The sequence below is a fragment of the Bos mutus genome, chromosome 20, assembly GCF_027580195.1.
Source record: "Bos mutus isolate GX-2022 chromosome 20, NWIPB_WYAK_1.1, whole genome shotgun sequence".
Taxonomy (NCBI): Eukaryota; Metazoa; Chordata; class Mammalia; order Artiodactyla; family Bovidae; genus Bos; species Bos mutus.
In genome coordinates, this window is record NC_091636.1 from 41,872,079 (window position 1) to 41,887,175 (window position 15,097).

The following is a 15,097-nucleotide window of genomic DNA, read 5'->3' on the forward strand; positions in this document are numbered from 1 at the left end:
CGCGCACAAGGCGCTGCCGAGAGCCCGAGCGCTTTTCTCTTGCAGGTCCGGCTTTCCCAGGTTTGCTTTTTAATTCCCTTGCTTTCCTGTTCCGGAGCCGCGGGCGGTGCTACGGTCTTGGAGGCTACTCTATAAGTCTGGCTTTACTCTAACGGCGACCTCGCAGCCCGAGAGCTTTTTCTAGGTAAAAGGGTCAGCTTGTGGGTGTTGGAAGAGGGAGTGTTTCCAAGTATCCGAATTTCAACGGGGCTGGCGTCTGGGGCTGGGGTGAGAGGCGCCTGGGAGTTAGGAGCCGGCAGCTCCTCTTCAGATCTGCAGCGAAGGGCAAAGAAAAGGGACCCTAGGCCCGGGCCCTGTAAATAAATAGTAGTGAAAAATGAGACCGTTCATTCATTGTGGCGCGCATGTCGTGGTCCAGGCCTGGGGCCGCCGGGATCTCGGGCGGGTAGTGAGACTGTAAGTTTACATCGTGGGGTTCACTGTCTGGTGGGAGATGTAAACAGGGAAGCACGCAATTACGGATCAGCCAGACATAAGTGACCGGGCTGGGAATTCAGGTGGTGGAAGAACGCGTTAATAGAAATGTAGTCACACTTTGCAACTCGTTCTACAAAGACTGATGTTCCTGCACATGTTAGCCGTGCAAAACGACTCCCTCAGTTTCCCTGCTTCCAAACAGCAACTTAGGAGGAGGCAGACGCCGAAAATAATTACTTTTCTAGTTGCAGTGAGTTCCTTGTCTTTTGAATTGAAGTTCACATCCACAATACAGCCTGACTGTGCCTTTAATAGGTCAGTTTCATAATCAGTGTTTTCAGATATTCTATTTCTAGAAATATCCATGAGGATCTAATAGTGAATGTTCAACAACAGTGAACACACGATACAGGAGTATTGGTGATCCTGACTCTTGTCCACCTCTAGATTCAGTACACTCCTTTTGTGTTTCCCCTGGACTCTGTGCATACCTCTTTTCTTGTGTTTATCACATTATGTAATTTAAAAAAAAATCCGTATCTGCATATGGATTCTGGGCTTCAGGAGCCCTGCTTACTATGTGCCTTATCACCTTTGATCAGGGCCTGTGACCATGCCCCACCTGTCTAGGCTCATTAAATGTTGCATGAATCAGTGAAAAGGCCTGCTTTTTATCTGGTTTTGGTAATGCAAACCTGTTGTGGATATATTCAGTAGGGAAATGTCCAGTAGCAACATAGAAACATACATCACTGGTGAGCCAGTAAACACTTACTGATCACCTACTCTGTGCAGGATGTTCTGCCAGGGGCTGTGAAGGATACAGAAATGATTATGAGCCAACCCAATTCATCAAGGAACTAATAACCTAGTGGAGGAGTTAAGACATATACACACATGATTATTATATGAGGCAGTCTCTGGTAAGTGCTGTAAAAGAAGTAAGTACAGACTAAGAGCAACGGAAGTCTTGAGGGAATGGGATTACTTCCTAAAGGGAACCAAGATAGGCAGCACAGAAGATGTGGCATTTGACATGAGTAGATGGGTTAAAACTTCAATGGGCAAAGTCAAAGGGAGGGGTTTTAGAAGACCAGGAGTAAAGAATAAGCTGGATGATAGTACTTCATATGTTAGGAACTGGGAGCACCCATGGGGTCACTAAGAGTTAGACACGACTGAGCGACTTCACTTTCACTTTTCACTTTCATGCATTGGAGAAGGAAATGGCAACCCACTCCAGTGTTCTTGCCTGGAGAATCCCAGGGACGGGAGAGCCTGGTGGGCTGCCGTCTATGGGGTCGCACAGAGTCGGTCACGACTGAAGCGACTTAGCAGCAGCAGCAGCAAGGTGATAGGAGAGCCTCCCAGGTGGCCCTAGTGGTAAAGAACTTGCCTGCCAGTGCAGGAGACATAATGAGAGGAGGGTTCGATTTCTGGGTTGGGAAGGTCCCCTGGAGGAGGGCCTGGCAACCCACTCCAGTGTTCTTGCCTGGAGAATCCCATGGACAGGGGAGCCTGGTGGGCCACAATCCATAGGGTCGCAAAGAGTGGATATGACTGAAACGACTTAGCACACATGCAGGATGATAGGCCCTTCATGGGGAAGTTAATGGAGGATTAGCCTGGAAGAAGCTGGGTCCAGATTGCAGAGGGCCTTAAATGCCAAGCATGGAGTTTGAGCTTGATTCTTTTGGCCCTGAGTAGCTTGTGGTGACAGGATGGGCTGTGTAGGCCCCAGGTTTATCCTGAGGGTCTTGAACTGAATGACAATCATTCAGTTCAGTCGCTCAGTTGTGTACAACTCTTTGCCACTCCATGGACTGCAATACGCCAGGCTTCTCTGTCCATCACCAATTCCCAGAGCTTGCTCAAAATCTCATGTCCATCGAGTGTGTGATGCCATCCAACCATCTCATCCTCTATCGTCCCCTTCTTCTCCCACCTTCAGTCTTTCCCAGCATCAGGGTCTCTTCCAGTGAGTCAGTTCTTCCCATCAAGTGGCCAAAGTATTGGGAGTTTCAGCTTCAGCATCAGTCCTTCCAATGAACATTCAGGACGTATTTCCTTTAGGATGGACTGGCTGGATCTCCTTGCAGTCCAAGGGACTCTCAAGAGTCTTCTCCAACACCACAGTTCAAAAGCATCAGTTCTTCGGTACTCAGCTTTATGGTCCAACTCTCACATCCATATATGACTACTGGAAAAACTGTAGCTTTGACTAGATAGACTTTTGTCAGCAAAGTAATGTCTCTGCTTTTTAATATGTTGTCTAGGTTGATCATAGCTTTTCTTCCAGGAGCAAGTGTCTTTTGATTTTCATGGCTGCAGTCACCATCTGAAGTGATTTTGGAGCCCAAAAAAATAAAGTCTGACACTGTTTCCACTGTTTCCCCATCTATTTGCCATGAAGTGATGGGACCGGATGCCATGATCTTAGTTTTTTGAATGTTGAGTTTTAAGCCAGCTTTTTGACTCTCCTCTTTCACTTTCATCAAGAGGCTCTTTAGTTCCTCTCTGCTTTCTGCCATAAGGGTGGTGTCATCTGCATATTTGAGGTTATTGATATTTCTCCTGGCAGTCTTGATTCCAGCTTGTGCTTCATCCAGCCTGGCATTTTGCATGATTTACTCTGCATAGAAGTTAAATAAGCAGGGTGACAATATACAGCCTTGATGTACTCCTTTCACAATTTGGAACCAGTCTGTTGTTCCATGTCTGGTTCTGACTGTTGCTTCTTGACCTGCCTACAGATTTCTCAGGAGGCAAGTCAGTTGGTCTGATATTCCCTCTTGAAGAATTTTCCATAGTTTGTTGTTATCCACACAGTCAAAGGCTTTGGCAAGTCAGTAAAGCAGAAGTAGATGTTTTTCTGGAATTCTCTTGCTTTTTCTATGATCCAGCGAATGCTGGAAATTTGATCTCTGGTTCTTCAGCCTTTTCTAAATCCAGTTTGAACATTTGGAAGTTCTCGGTTCACATACTGTTGAAGCCTGCCTTGGAGAATTTTGAGCATTACTTTGCTAGCGTGTGAGAAGAGTGCAATTGTGTGGTAGTTTGAACATTCTTAGGCATTGCCTTTCTTTGGGATTGGAATGAAAACTGACCTTTTCCAGCCTTATGGCCACTGGTGAGTTTTCCAAATTTGCTGGCATATTTAGTGCAGCAATTTCACAACATCATCTTTCAGGATTTGAAATAGCTCAGCTGGAATTCCATCACCTCCACTAGCTTTGTTCATAGTGATGCTTCCTAAGGCCCATTTGACTTCATATTCCAGGATGTCTGGCTCTAGGTGAGGGATCACACCATCATGGTTATATGGGTCATGAAGATCTTTTTTGTATAGTTCTTCTGTGTATTCTTGCCACCTCTTCTTAATCTCTTCTGCTTCTGTTAGGTACATAACCATTTCTGTCCTTTATTGTGCCCATCTTTGCATGAAATGTTCCCTTGGTAATCATTAATGAGATATTATTTGGTGTATACTTTCTATTAAATATAGTGATTGATAAAGCTAAATAATCTGAAACTATTTTCATGAGCCATTTGAAAATCTGCCTTAAGCCTGTTGGTAAAACTTTTGGTTAGAAAGACTTTAGGAAGATGCTTCTAAATGGAAACTTTCTGCAGTTAATGTTTGTTTGGGTTTTTAAAACATTTTGCTGAAGCCTCATATTTGGAAAGCTGTTCCTCTTCATAACATTGTTCAATGGGGAGGACTGAGAATGAGAATCAAAGAAAACTGTTATGTTGACCAGATTATAGTAAAGTTTGAATCTAAATGCTAGTCTCACTGAGGGAGAAAGAATGTGGAGTGGGAGAGCAGAAATGATTTTTCCCTCCCTGATCTTTTAGCTGATTAGAGGTGGAATATGCCTAAGTTTCCAGTCTTTTAAGCTACTGATTGTTTGAATCAGAGAGACAAGTACTTCAGTTCAGTTCAGTTGCTCAGTTGTGTCCGACTCTTTGCGACCCCATGGACTGTAACACACCAGGCTTCTTTGTCCATCACGAACTCTTGGAGCTTGCTCAGACTCATGTCCATCGAGTCGATGTCGCCATCCAACCATCTCATCCTCTGTCATCCCTTCTCCTCCCATCTTCAATCTTTCCCAGTATCAGGGCATTTTCCCATGAGTTAGTTCTTCACATCAGGTGTCCAAAGTATTGGAGTTTTGGCTTCAGCATCAGTCCTTCCAATGAATATTCAGGACTGATTTCCTTTAGGATTGACTAGTTGGATCTCCTTGCAGTCCAAGGGATTCTCGAGTCTTCTCCAACACCACAGTTCAAAAGCATCAATTCTTTGGTGCTCAGCTTTCTTTGTAGTCCAGCTCTCACATCCCTACATGACTACTGGAAAAACCACAGCTTTGACTAGACGGACCTTTGTTGGCAAAGTACTTAGGACATCTTAAAAATTAGTTGTGAACATTAATTCAGTTCAGCATGCTCTTATTTTTATTAGTATGCTAACTGCATAGGAGCATGCAAAATCAATGTTAAGATAATCACAGAAATATTTTCTAGCATGAGCAGTTTGGGAAACATTGTTATATCTATTTGTTCTCTCTGTTCTCTAGAGTTTATATTCTCTGTGGAAAATGTGACATATTCAAATAGTACGTCACGATGCAAGGCAGTGCATGGTGAGTGGTCTGATAGTAATGGCAATCGTTTTGGGCGACCAGGGAGGAGCAAACACTGGCCATCTGGGGTGGGGAGGGTTTAGATCTGTGAGGTGGAGGGCGTGTGTTAACATAGGCCGTATCCATAGCTGGGAACCCAGACCAGAGCATTTAAGGAGCCATCCTGGATTCCTGCTCTGATGGCACTGGCAATTCTGAGGTCAGGTGGACATCAAAGATGAAATGAGGTAATGAGCTGGTGACCTGTAATCATTGTAGGACCTGCCAAAAAGAACCACAGAGCGTGTGAGAGCAGGGTACCTTAGGGGTGGTGACATTGGTTGTAGAAAGGCCTGCCAGGGTATTACTGTAGTAGCGAGGCAGGAGAGGATGGTGTGGAATGGATGGACTCAAGTATCTATGAGGCTGAAATGATACAGGTGTTTGAGCATAAATTTTTAACTAGAAGGGTTAAGGGAGGAGAAGTTGTCAGGTAATTCCCTGGTGTATGACTTGAAGACCGATGAATGGTCTCATCTATTGAGACAGGAAGGGACTTCTCAAGTGGCGCAAGTGGTAAAGAACCCGCCTGCCAGTGCAGGAGACATGAGAAACACGGGCTCAATCCTTGGGTTGGGATGATCCCCTGAAGGAGGGCATGGAAACCCACCATAGTATTCTTGCCTGGAAAAATCCCACAGACAGAGGAGCGTGGTGGGCTACAGTCCAGAGGGTCACAAAGGGTTTGACACGACTCAAGGGACTTAGCATGCATGCATGCATGCATTGAGATGGGAAACACTGAAAAAGGAGCAGGTGGTATTCTCTTGGAGGGCAAGGTTATTGACTCATTTTAGGACATGTTGAGTTGAATTTGTGAGTCTGCTGAGTGGGGAGGAACATGTGGCAGGATGATACTAAGTGTATGTGTAGAAACATGCTGTGTGTGGACAGGATGACATAGGTTGGGGGGAGCTTGAAAAAGTACACCACAGCAGATGGTTGAACACTGGGATGTGACCTCGTCATGCTGGAAGTGGAGCCTCTTTGGGAAGCCACAGGGTCCAGGGACTGACCATGGCTTTGGTTGAGTGGCTGAGACCTGGGAAGAGGAGTTTATTGGCCCTGAGGAGTTTCATACAGTACAGAGAACTCAGTATTAGATGGGTGGAATATTCCGGCAGCCTAAGGGGTGGTCAGGTATTGGTGAAAGCTGTTTACACAGTGAGTTTTTCTCTTCTCTTTTTCTTTCCTCCACCAAAGTCACAGAATGTCGTTCCACCCAGGAGGACCCAGGTGTCCCCGAGGGCGAGGGGGACATGGAGCCAGACCCTCCGCACCAGCCTTCAGGCCCCAAAATCTGAGACTGCTTCACCCTCAGCAGCCTCCTGTGCAATACCAATACGAACCTCCCAGCGCCCCTTCCACCACGTTCTCCAACTCTCCGGCCCCCAATTTTCTGCCTCCAAGACCAGACTTTGTACCCTTCCCTCCGCCCATGCCTCCTTCAGCGCAAGGCCCCCTACCCCCCTGCCCGATCCGGCCCCCGTTCCCCAACCACCAGATGAGGCCCCCCTTCCCCGTGCCCCCCTGTTTCCCTCCCATGCCGCCTCCGCTACCCTGCCCCAATAACCCCCCAGTCCCCGGAGCGCCTCCTGGCCAAGGCGCCTTCCCCTTCATGATGCCGCCGCCATCCCTGCCGCATCCGCCGCCGCCTCCCGTCGTTCCGCAGCAGGTCAATTACCAGTACCCACCCGGGTACTCGCACCACAGTTTCCCACCTCCCAACTTCAATAGCTTCCAGAACAGCCCCAGTTCCTTCCCGCCCAGTGCTAGTAACAGCAGTAGTCCTCACTTCAGGCACCTCCCTCCGTACCCGCTCCCCAAGGCTCCCAGTGAGAGGCGGTCCCCAGAAAGGCTAAAGCACTACGACGACCACAGGCACCGGGACCACAGTCACGGGAGGGGCGAACGGCATCGGTCCCTGGAGCGGCGGGAGCGAGGCCGGAGCCCCGACCGGAGAAGGCAGGACAGCCGCTACAGGTCCGATCACGAGCGGGGGCGCACGCCCTCCCGCCACCGGAGCTACGAGCGGAGCAGGTAAAGCGCACCTGTGGTTTTTTAGAGAAGTTGCAGAGATCCTGACACAGGCGGCTCAGCAAACCAGACCAAAAAGGTCCAGCCATGCATTTCGGTTTATAAAAGGAAAGGGCTGTTTTATTAAAGAGGGAGAGACAACTGAAGAGGAAGGAAGTTGACCTCAGGAGAAAGCCACTTTGAAAAGCATCCCCAAATTAGCAACATAGATTCATTTCAATGAATGTGAGCCAATTACTATACGAATACAGCTGGCATTTTAATGATGATCAATAAAAGATCTTGTAGTTGTTTGTGTGGATGTTGTATTTAATTATGTTCAGTAAGACCATCTTGTCAGGTTATTGCACTGTGGGTTCTTTTGGAATTGGTGGTCTGCAGGCCGCTGTTATCAGTCAGGAATCCAACCAGTTAACAAGCTGAACTTACTTCCTGATTTTTAGGATAAATGGAAGTTTATCTTATGTTTTTGCTTTCTTGCTCTCTTTCTTTATAAAATGAAATAATATTAGGTATACATTATCAAAGTTACAATTTTCAAAATAGCTTTTGATTTTGTTGCATTGAAATGTATGCATACTAAATAAAATTGCATTTAGAACATACTAATCCACTCCAGATTAAATCTTTTTTTTCCCCACCCAAAAGGCCAAAAATCTATATTTACAAGGAAATAAGGTTTCCAGCAGACATTCACTAATGGGTGTCTAGAAATTCTCTGAAGTTAAATGTAAAATTTTATGTCTATATATTTTTTTCTATAAGTAAATCAGTGGCTTACAGCAGATTCTTAAGAGATTGTATGAGTCTGTTACCCTAAATCTAAGAATCATTGGTTTAGATGGAAAAATAAAAATGTGCACATATTCATTCTACTAATATTTATTTGTACCTTCAGTGAACTGTTTGTATCAATGAAGATTTTTGGTTTTCCACTTGTCAAGCTGGTAATGGTGCTTCTCTTTCTGGCTGCTGTGGTGTGTTCACTCACTTTCATTGTCTTGTGGAACTTCTGTGCTGAAAAGTTTGAGGTCCCCAAACCAGGTAACCTTGTTACTTGGATTTTCAGAGAGTAAGTCTTGACTCCTATGGAATTAATGTGCTTCTTGGTTTCCATGTTGTTCTCATGGCTGTGTGCTTGATTCTGACCGAACATTTTGCCAGTAAATGGTAACAGTCATTCTCAGTCCTAAAGGTTTAGAAGGAAGCCCTCCAGGCCTTGGAAGGTTTGGAAGGAAAATACACTATTGCTTCTCTCTGATGCCTAGTCGAAGGCAGAAGAAGTGACATGTTTCCTGCAGGGGTGACTGATTCTGATGGGCTAAAGCTGACTAGAGTCGGTAGATTTTGAAAAGTCTTTTCAGCATGACTTACTGTTCCTTGTCAGTTTTGTTCTTAACTTTGTGATGAATTAGTTGGCAGAGGCCTGTGAGGGTTTATTTTACAACTTTATGGTGAAAATCTAAACTCGAAAGAGTTTGATAGTTTTCTTCAGACTTAAAGTGATTGTTAATAAACCTGTCTTTGGGGAAACATGTTGCTGCAAACTTAAACATTCTAGATGACTTTTTTTTTTTTTTTTTCTGTTTGAGAGTACTGTGGTTTTTAGGGTTCTGCTGTAAATTCCTGAATTCTCCCATCCAGGCTTAAGCTTAAAGAAACACAAATGTCCCATAAACTGAGGATCCCTGTCACTAAGTGAAATCAAATGCTGAAAAAATGACCCTTAATCCCCATGAGCCTAAACCACAACCCCTTTACTGTGGGGGATCTTAGGCAGTTAGCTCATCTTTCTACATGGCCTTTATTTACCCTGGAGTTGTTTTATGATGTTGTACTTGGGGGTGTTTGCTCTGGAGCGGCCTTAATGTCACAGCTGCAGTAAAATCAGTTCCCTCTAGGGGTCTTAGTAGAGTGTCAGTCCTCTGTCTTATATAGAATGCTTCTGTGAACCAAACATGGAGCCTGTGAAGTGCTAGTATATAACTTCTAAAAGTACACTGGAGAAAACCAGACGTTCACAAAGTTGTGCGTTTGATTAGATGAAGTTTATGCAAATTCTTCAGTCTGTCCTCTGGCTGCTTCTGCCCTGGCTTCTTGGGGTAAGTGCATCCACACTTTTTCAAATTTCATTTTTTCTTTTCTTCTTCTCCTCCTCCGAAATCTGGGTGAATAGTGATTACAAGATTATTTCAGGGCAGACTATTTCCGGAGAAGGTTTGTGAAGACGTAGATGGATGCATTTGCTGTCATGAAAGATCCAAGTTCCTCCAGGGATTAGGAAAAGGAAGAGCTGCAGGAGCAGCCAGTAAGGAGCAGGGCAGTGGCTTCCCACACTTGAGCGGTGTTACAGCACTGTAACCCCATACCTGTCCTGTTGAGTACCGTGTTGAGCCATTGGAGAGCTATTATGTATCTAAGGAATATCTTCATGGTCCCAAAACCGGGAAGAATTTTTGGAAAAATAACTGAAGCATTGTTTTTCTTGCTTTAAATGGGTTCATCATATAGTATTACAGTGATTTATACTGGTCTTTCAGTTCATAGCCACTCAGAGGTAGCAGTCATAATGAGAGGTGCCACTCTTGAATGCAAAATCCTATCCCCTAGATGTTACAAAAACAAACGAAAAATTAGGAATATCCTTTAAATAGAGTTTTTATTTGGAAATAGAGGCAGTTTTTTTTTAGCCGCCATGCCATCACAAATTACATTATATTGTTGTCATGTGATACCACTCACTAGGTGGGATTTGCTGTCTAAAAGTAAGCTGTCATTTTAGAAGTGTATCAGATAAAGAATGTGGAATGCCAAGCACTGGCTACTTTACTTTGGACAGCTGGTGTGTACCTGAGCCTTAAGTATATGTTAAAAGTGTTATTCAAAGGAGTCTTTCTTGAGGAAGGGGTGGTTTTTAAGTGGAAAAACAATTTTTGTGTTAATATCTAAGATCTCTTATTAATTTTGTAAGTTTTGATTTCAGTGAATTTACATTTCTTCTATTTGGTTATAGGTGGGGGATTATTATTTCTTTTTTGTCCACGCCATGTGACAGGCATATAGGATTTTAGTTCCCCTACTGGGGATCGAATCTGTGCCCCTGCGGTGGAAGTGGTGGCGGGAAGCGGGGGCGTGGCTATTTTTGAGTTTAGACATTTTTGTAATCTTCTTGCTGGACTCAGGCTAATACAGTATTTTTTTGCCCCAATCTAAGACCTAGTATTTATTTCCTTTAGATTTAGTTCTAATGTAAACACACTGGGATTCCAATTTTTGTTTCAGATCTCATTGTGCGTATTGATTAGGCTCATAAGTTATTACTATCATTATTACTAAATTCCAGCTTTATATTGGAAGGTTTAAAATCCTGAATTCTAGTTTTACACTGAGTAAACTCAGTGTCTCTATTTAGAGTTTTTTTTTCCCCTGATGAAAACAGCACTTAAAGTGACCTAGAGTCTCATGGTAGTTAGTGATGACTAAGAACTATACCTCAGGTGTATAACCTATGAGTTTAGAGCTTTTTATTATAGACCTTTGTCCTCATCTTTACTATATGCATTTATTTGTTGGATGAAATTAAGAGTGTTTCAGAAATCAATAGGCAGTTGAATCCTTTGAAGTTTTCCCTGTAGAACGTTTGGCTGGTTGGAAGGTCTCAAGAGAAGATTATGATAAAATTCCCTTCATTGCTTAGTATTAAGTATGACTTCTTCTTTTTTTTTTTAAAGAAAACAGCAAGAAATGTCTAAGGTAGTTAACTTGCGTAAAGTGAAATGCTCCTTTAACCTCTAATAAATGAAGGGTGAGTAAACATGTCCCATAGTGAATAGTGCTGCAGAATACTTAGGTGAGGTGAGGTCCATTTATTTAGATGAATTCAGTGAAAAGAGGTGGTGTTTTTGAGTGTTTCTGTTGAAAACAGCTCTGTGTATTAATTCCTTTAAGAGAGCGGGAACGGGAGAGACACAGGCACCGGGACAGCCGAAGATCACCATCTCTGGAAAGGTCCTACAAAAAAGAGTATAAGAGATCTGGAAGGTAAGCAAGGAGTTGACACTGGAAGAAGTCATAGGATTATCTCCTGAAATTCAGATTTTGTGCTCTTGCAGGGTGTCAGCCAGGTCTTCAGAACAGCCTGAGCGTCTGTCCAAAGAACACTATGAAAAGCTAAAGTAGCCAGTTATTGAAAAACCTTTTATTTCAAGATGTATATAGGATGCACAAGGAAAATTTTAAAAAGTCCCCCAAATTAGGCCACTTTGTGACCTCAGTTGCTGTAAAACACTATATTAGTAGTTCAAGGTTTGTTTTTTTTTTTTTTGAAGACCTTGAAAATTCATAATTATGCTCTTAAGTTTACTTGTTTCAGAAAAAAAAAAAAAAAGAAAAACTACAGTAATACCTTATTTGGAAATATGACATTGAAATTGTTGCAAATAAAAATTTACAGGATGTAACCAATTCTATATCAAGAGCTAAAAATTCATGCCTTAATAAATGGTAATTAAGAATAGTATTGTCAATAATCTGACAGATTTGGGGTCAATTATTCATTTTCCCAATTTTATTATTGAGCAAAGGAACTTTTTTAAGCCTCAGTGTCTTTGTCTAAAATAAGGACAGTTATATTTGCCTTATTGAGTGACAAGGGGTCATAACACACATAAAACACTTAGGACTTGGCCCAGTAGTGCCAAATAAATGGGAACTATATATATAATTATTATCTAATTATTGACTCTAAAAAAGCAGAAAAAGGTATTGAAGGTAAAATAAATTAATAAACTAGAAAAAGAACTATAACGCCATAATAATATTTGTAAATAAATGCAAGATTTCTTTGAAAGGCCGTACAATTTTAAAAGTGGCAAATCAAGAAAAGAAAAGCACATATCCATTAGGTATAAGAATGTATTATTATAGGAATGAAGGGGATTTAAAAATTATAGTGTGTTGGTACAAGTACTGATGTTTTATTTGAGAAATTTAAAAACTTGGATGTGATGGGTTGTTTCTATGAAAACAAAAATTATAAACCTTACACTTAGAGCAGAAAATGTTAATAGGCCAATAACTCTGGGAAAAAGTTGACTTTGTGTCTCTTCCAAAAAAGTTTGAAACTGTTTTTAGAACACTGAAGAAGATGGAAGGAAAGCTCAGCTCATGCTGTGATATCAGGAAAATCCAAATGGCAAAACCATCAATAAAAAGAAAACCACAGAACAATTTCTTTTATGACTACGGATATGAAAATACTGATTAGTATATGAGCAGGTTGTTTTCAGTTGTGTGTTATAATAGTTGAGGGTTTATTCCAAGGTTGCATGGGTAGATAGGTTAGTATTAGGAGATCTATAACTGTAATTCTTTGTGTCAGAATCTCTAGAGTTATCTCAGTACTTGCCTATTAGCTGTTTAAAGTTGCATTCAATTATGAGTAGAAACTGGTAAAGTAGGAGTATAAGCAGACTTCTGTAACTTGATAGAGAACATTATCTCGTGATGAACATGATTGATACCATCTGAGAAGAGCCAAATTTAATGTTGAAACCTTATAGGCCTTCCCATACATATTAGAAAAAAAGACAAGGAGACCCCATTTCCTACCACTGTCACCTGATGTGTGTCTTAACAAGCAAATGACAAACATTGTATTCCTGTGTGTCCCAGGTATTGTATGGTATGATGATAGTCTTTAACAAGAGTCCCTGCTTTCCAGGAATAAGAAAGTTAAGTGCTGTGAAACGTGCCTTTGATAGAGCAAATACATACTGCTTCTGGAACACAGTAGTTAGTAACTCAGTTTCGGGTGGTCATAGAGAAGTTGACAATGTACTGATTCCCTGGAGTATGGGTAGGAACGCCTGCTGCTGCTGCTAAGTCTCTTCAGTCGTGTCCGACTCTGTGCGACCCCATAGACAGCAGCCCACCAGGCTCCCCCGTCCCTGGGATTCTCCAGGCAAGAACACTGGAGTGGGTTGCCATTTTCTTCTTCAATGCATGAAAGTGAAAAGTGAAAGTGAAGTCGCTCAGTCGTGTCTGACTCTTAGCGACCCCATAGACAGCCTACCAGGCTCCTCCGTCCATGGGATTTTCCTGGCAAGAGTACTGGAGTGGGATGCCATTGCCTTCTCCAAGGAATGCTCAAGGGAAGGCAAATGGTAGGGGGAGAGAAAGAGCAGGTGTGAAGGCTGCATTGGAGAAGTGGTCTCAGAGGGTCAAACCTGGAGGTTGGGAAAGGAGTTTAGGCTTTTGTTAGCAATCCAGGAAAGAAATGATTGTGGCTAGACCGACCCATTGTGGCAATGACGATGGGGAAATTTGGAGGTAATTGAGAGAGATCGATGTGGGAGAGTCAGTAGGACTTGGTCATCACCTGAGATGTGATGTTCCCCTTGGAGGGCTGGAAACACTAAGAAACAGGCAAAAGAATGAGTTCAATTTTGGGCAAGTAGAATTTGAAAATCTGTTAGACAGCTCGGTGGAATTGTGTGGTACCTAGTGGGACACAAAAGTATAAGGTTCAGAAAAGAGATCTTAGCTAGAAATGCTAAATGCCATGAATTAGAGGAGGTCAACTAGGAAGAGTCTGTTCAGTGAGAAAGGGCCTGCAGAAGAGGAGGAGATAAGGATAGGAAAAAAGCTAAGATACTGTGTTTGTGGAACTGGTTGAGGGCCCACCCGAGGTTGGTTTTTAATGTTCAGTGCTGGAAACCTCTTGGTTTAGTTGTTTTTTCTCCAGTACCCAGTAACTTGTGGAGAAGGCAGAGACTTGGATTCTTTGAGTTCTAACTAATGCAGTAGATGAGAAAATAAAAGTTATAGATATAAATACTGTAAAACAGGAAAAGTTATCATAGTTCGTAATATAGCATATTATTAAACAAAATTTTTGAGTTCGGATTTTGAAATTTGAAATGCCTGAGACACCTAAGATGATGTTTTACTCCTATTTTGAAATGTCCCTCTCAAAGTGTTAAAAAAAAGGAAAGAAGAAAAAAAGAATACTAATTGTTTTTCACAATAGACAACCCTGATCATCCGTTATTTATGACACTAGCCTAAAGTGGATGGAGTAAGGTTGTCTTCTGCCTGTGTTTCTCAATGGTAATAATAAAACATTTGGTGGGATTTTTAGTACATGTCAAAATGTCTGTGTCAAATAATCATATTAACATTTAACTATTACTTGCTAGCTGTGTGAGAGAAACAGAATTTCTAATTCTGTTTCCTGTCTAGGGGATGTTTATATCTGCCTCAGGAATCTTGTCAGGACTAAGTGTATCAGAGTGCTTACAAGAGTGTCAGGCTCTCAGGAAGGACCACAAACAAAAACAAATAAAACCACACCCACAGGGAGCCAGGATTTGCCATTATTAGCTAATGATATTACCAGGACAGTTCAAGAGAATCAGTCAAGAAATGTTAGAATTAACTCACTGAAGTTGACAGGTATACAATAAACATATCATAATTAAGAGCCTTCCCTGAATACCAGGAATACCTACTTACTAATAGAAAATATAAATAGAAAATTTAAATGAATAAAAGTTAAATTTCTTAATAAACTTAAAAATATATTGATCAATAGGAAGATATTAAGTGTAGTAGATGACGAGGAAGGTGATGTAAATGAATGGAGGGCATGTTAAATTCCTGTAGTGGGAGTGGAAGATAGGGTTAAAAAACATACCAGTGTTCTTCCAAAATATTTGTAGTTTTTAGCAGTGTTGGTGGTATAGTGGTGAATATATCTGCCTTCCAAAAAATCTATAATTTTAATGTAAGTTCAGTTGAGGTACTGTTTTTAGAACTTTACTAGGACTCAAATTTTTCTTGGGAATAGAAGTGCGTGTAATGAAGAAAAATAATGCGCAGTTTGGTATGGA

General features: G+C 42.1%; 1 protein-coding gene across 4 annotated transcripts in view; it reads left to right on the top strand.

Moving 5' to 3' along the window:
- The first annotated feature begins 26 nt into the window (after window positions 1–26).
- The window catches only part of DROSHA (drosha ribonuclease III), a 122,887-nt gene continuing 107,816 nt past the window's right edge, over window positions 27–15,097 (top strand). Inside the window, exons 1-5 of one of the 4 annotated variants that reach the window (XM_070357684.1) lie at window positions 30–184; window positions 1,273–1,400; window positions 5,064–5,129; window positions 6,372–7,208; window positions 11,154–11,246. In XM_070357684.1, the coding sequence (XP_070213785.1) occupies window positions 5,113–5,129; window positions 6,372–7,208; window positions 11,154–11,246 (947 nt within the window). In that variant the 5' untranslated portion in view covers window positions 30–184; window positions 1,273–1,400; window positions 5,064–5,112. Of the gene's footprint in view, window positions 185–1,272; window positions 1,401–5,063; window positions 5,130–6,371; window positions 7,209–11,153; window positions 11,247–15,097 lie in introns of all 4 variants that reach the window. The other 3 variants (XM_070357687.1, XM_070357683.1, XM_070357685.1) reach the window with 3 other exon arrangements.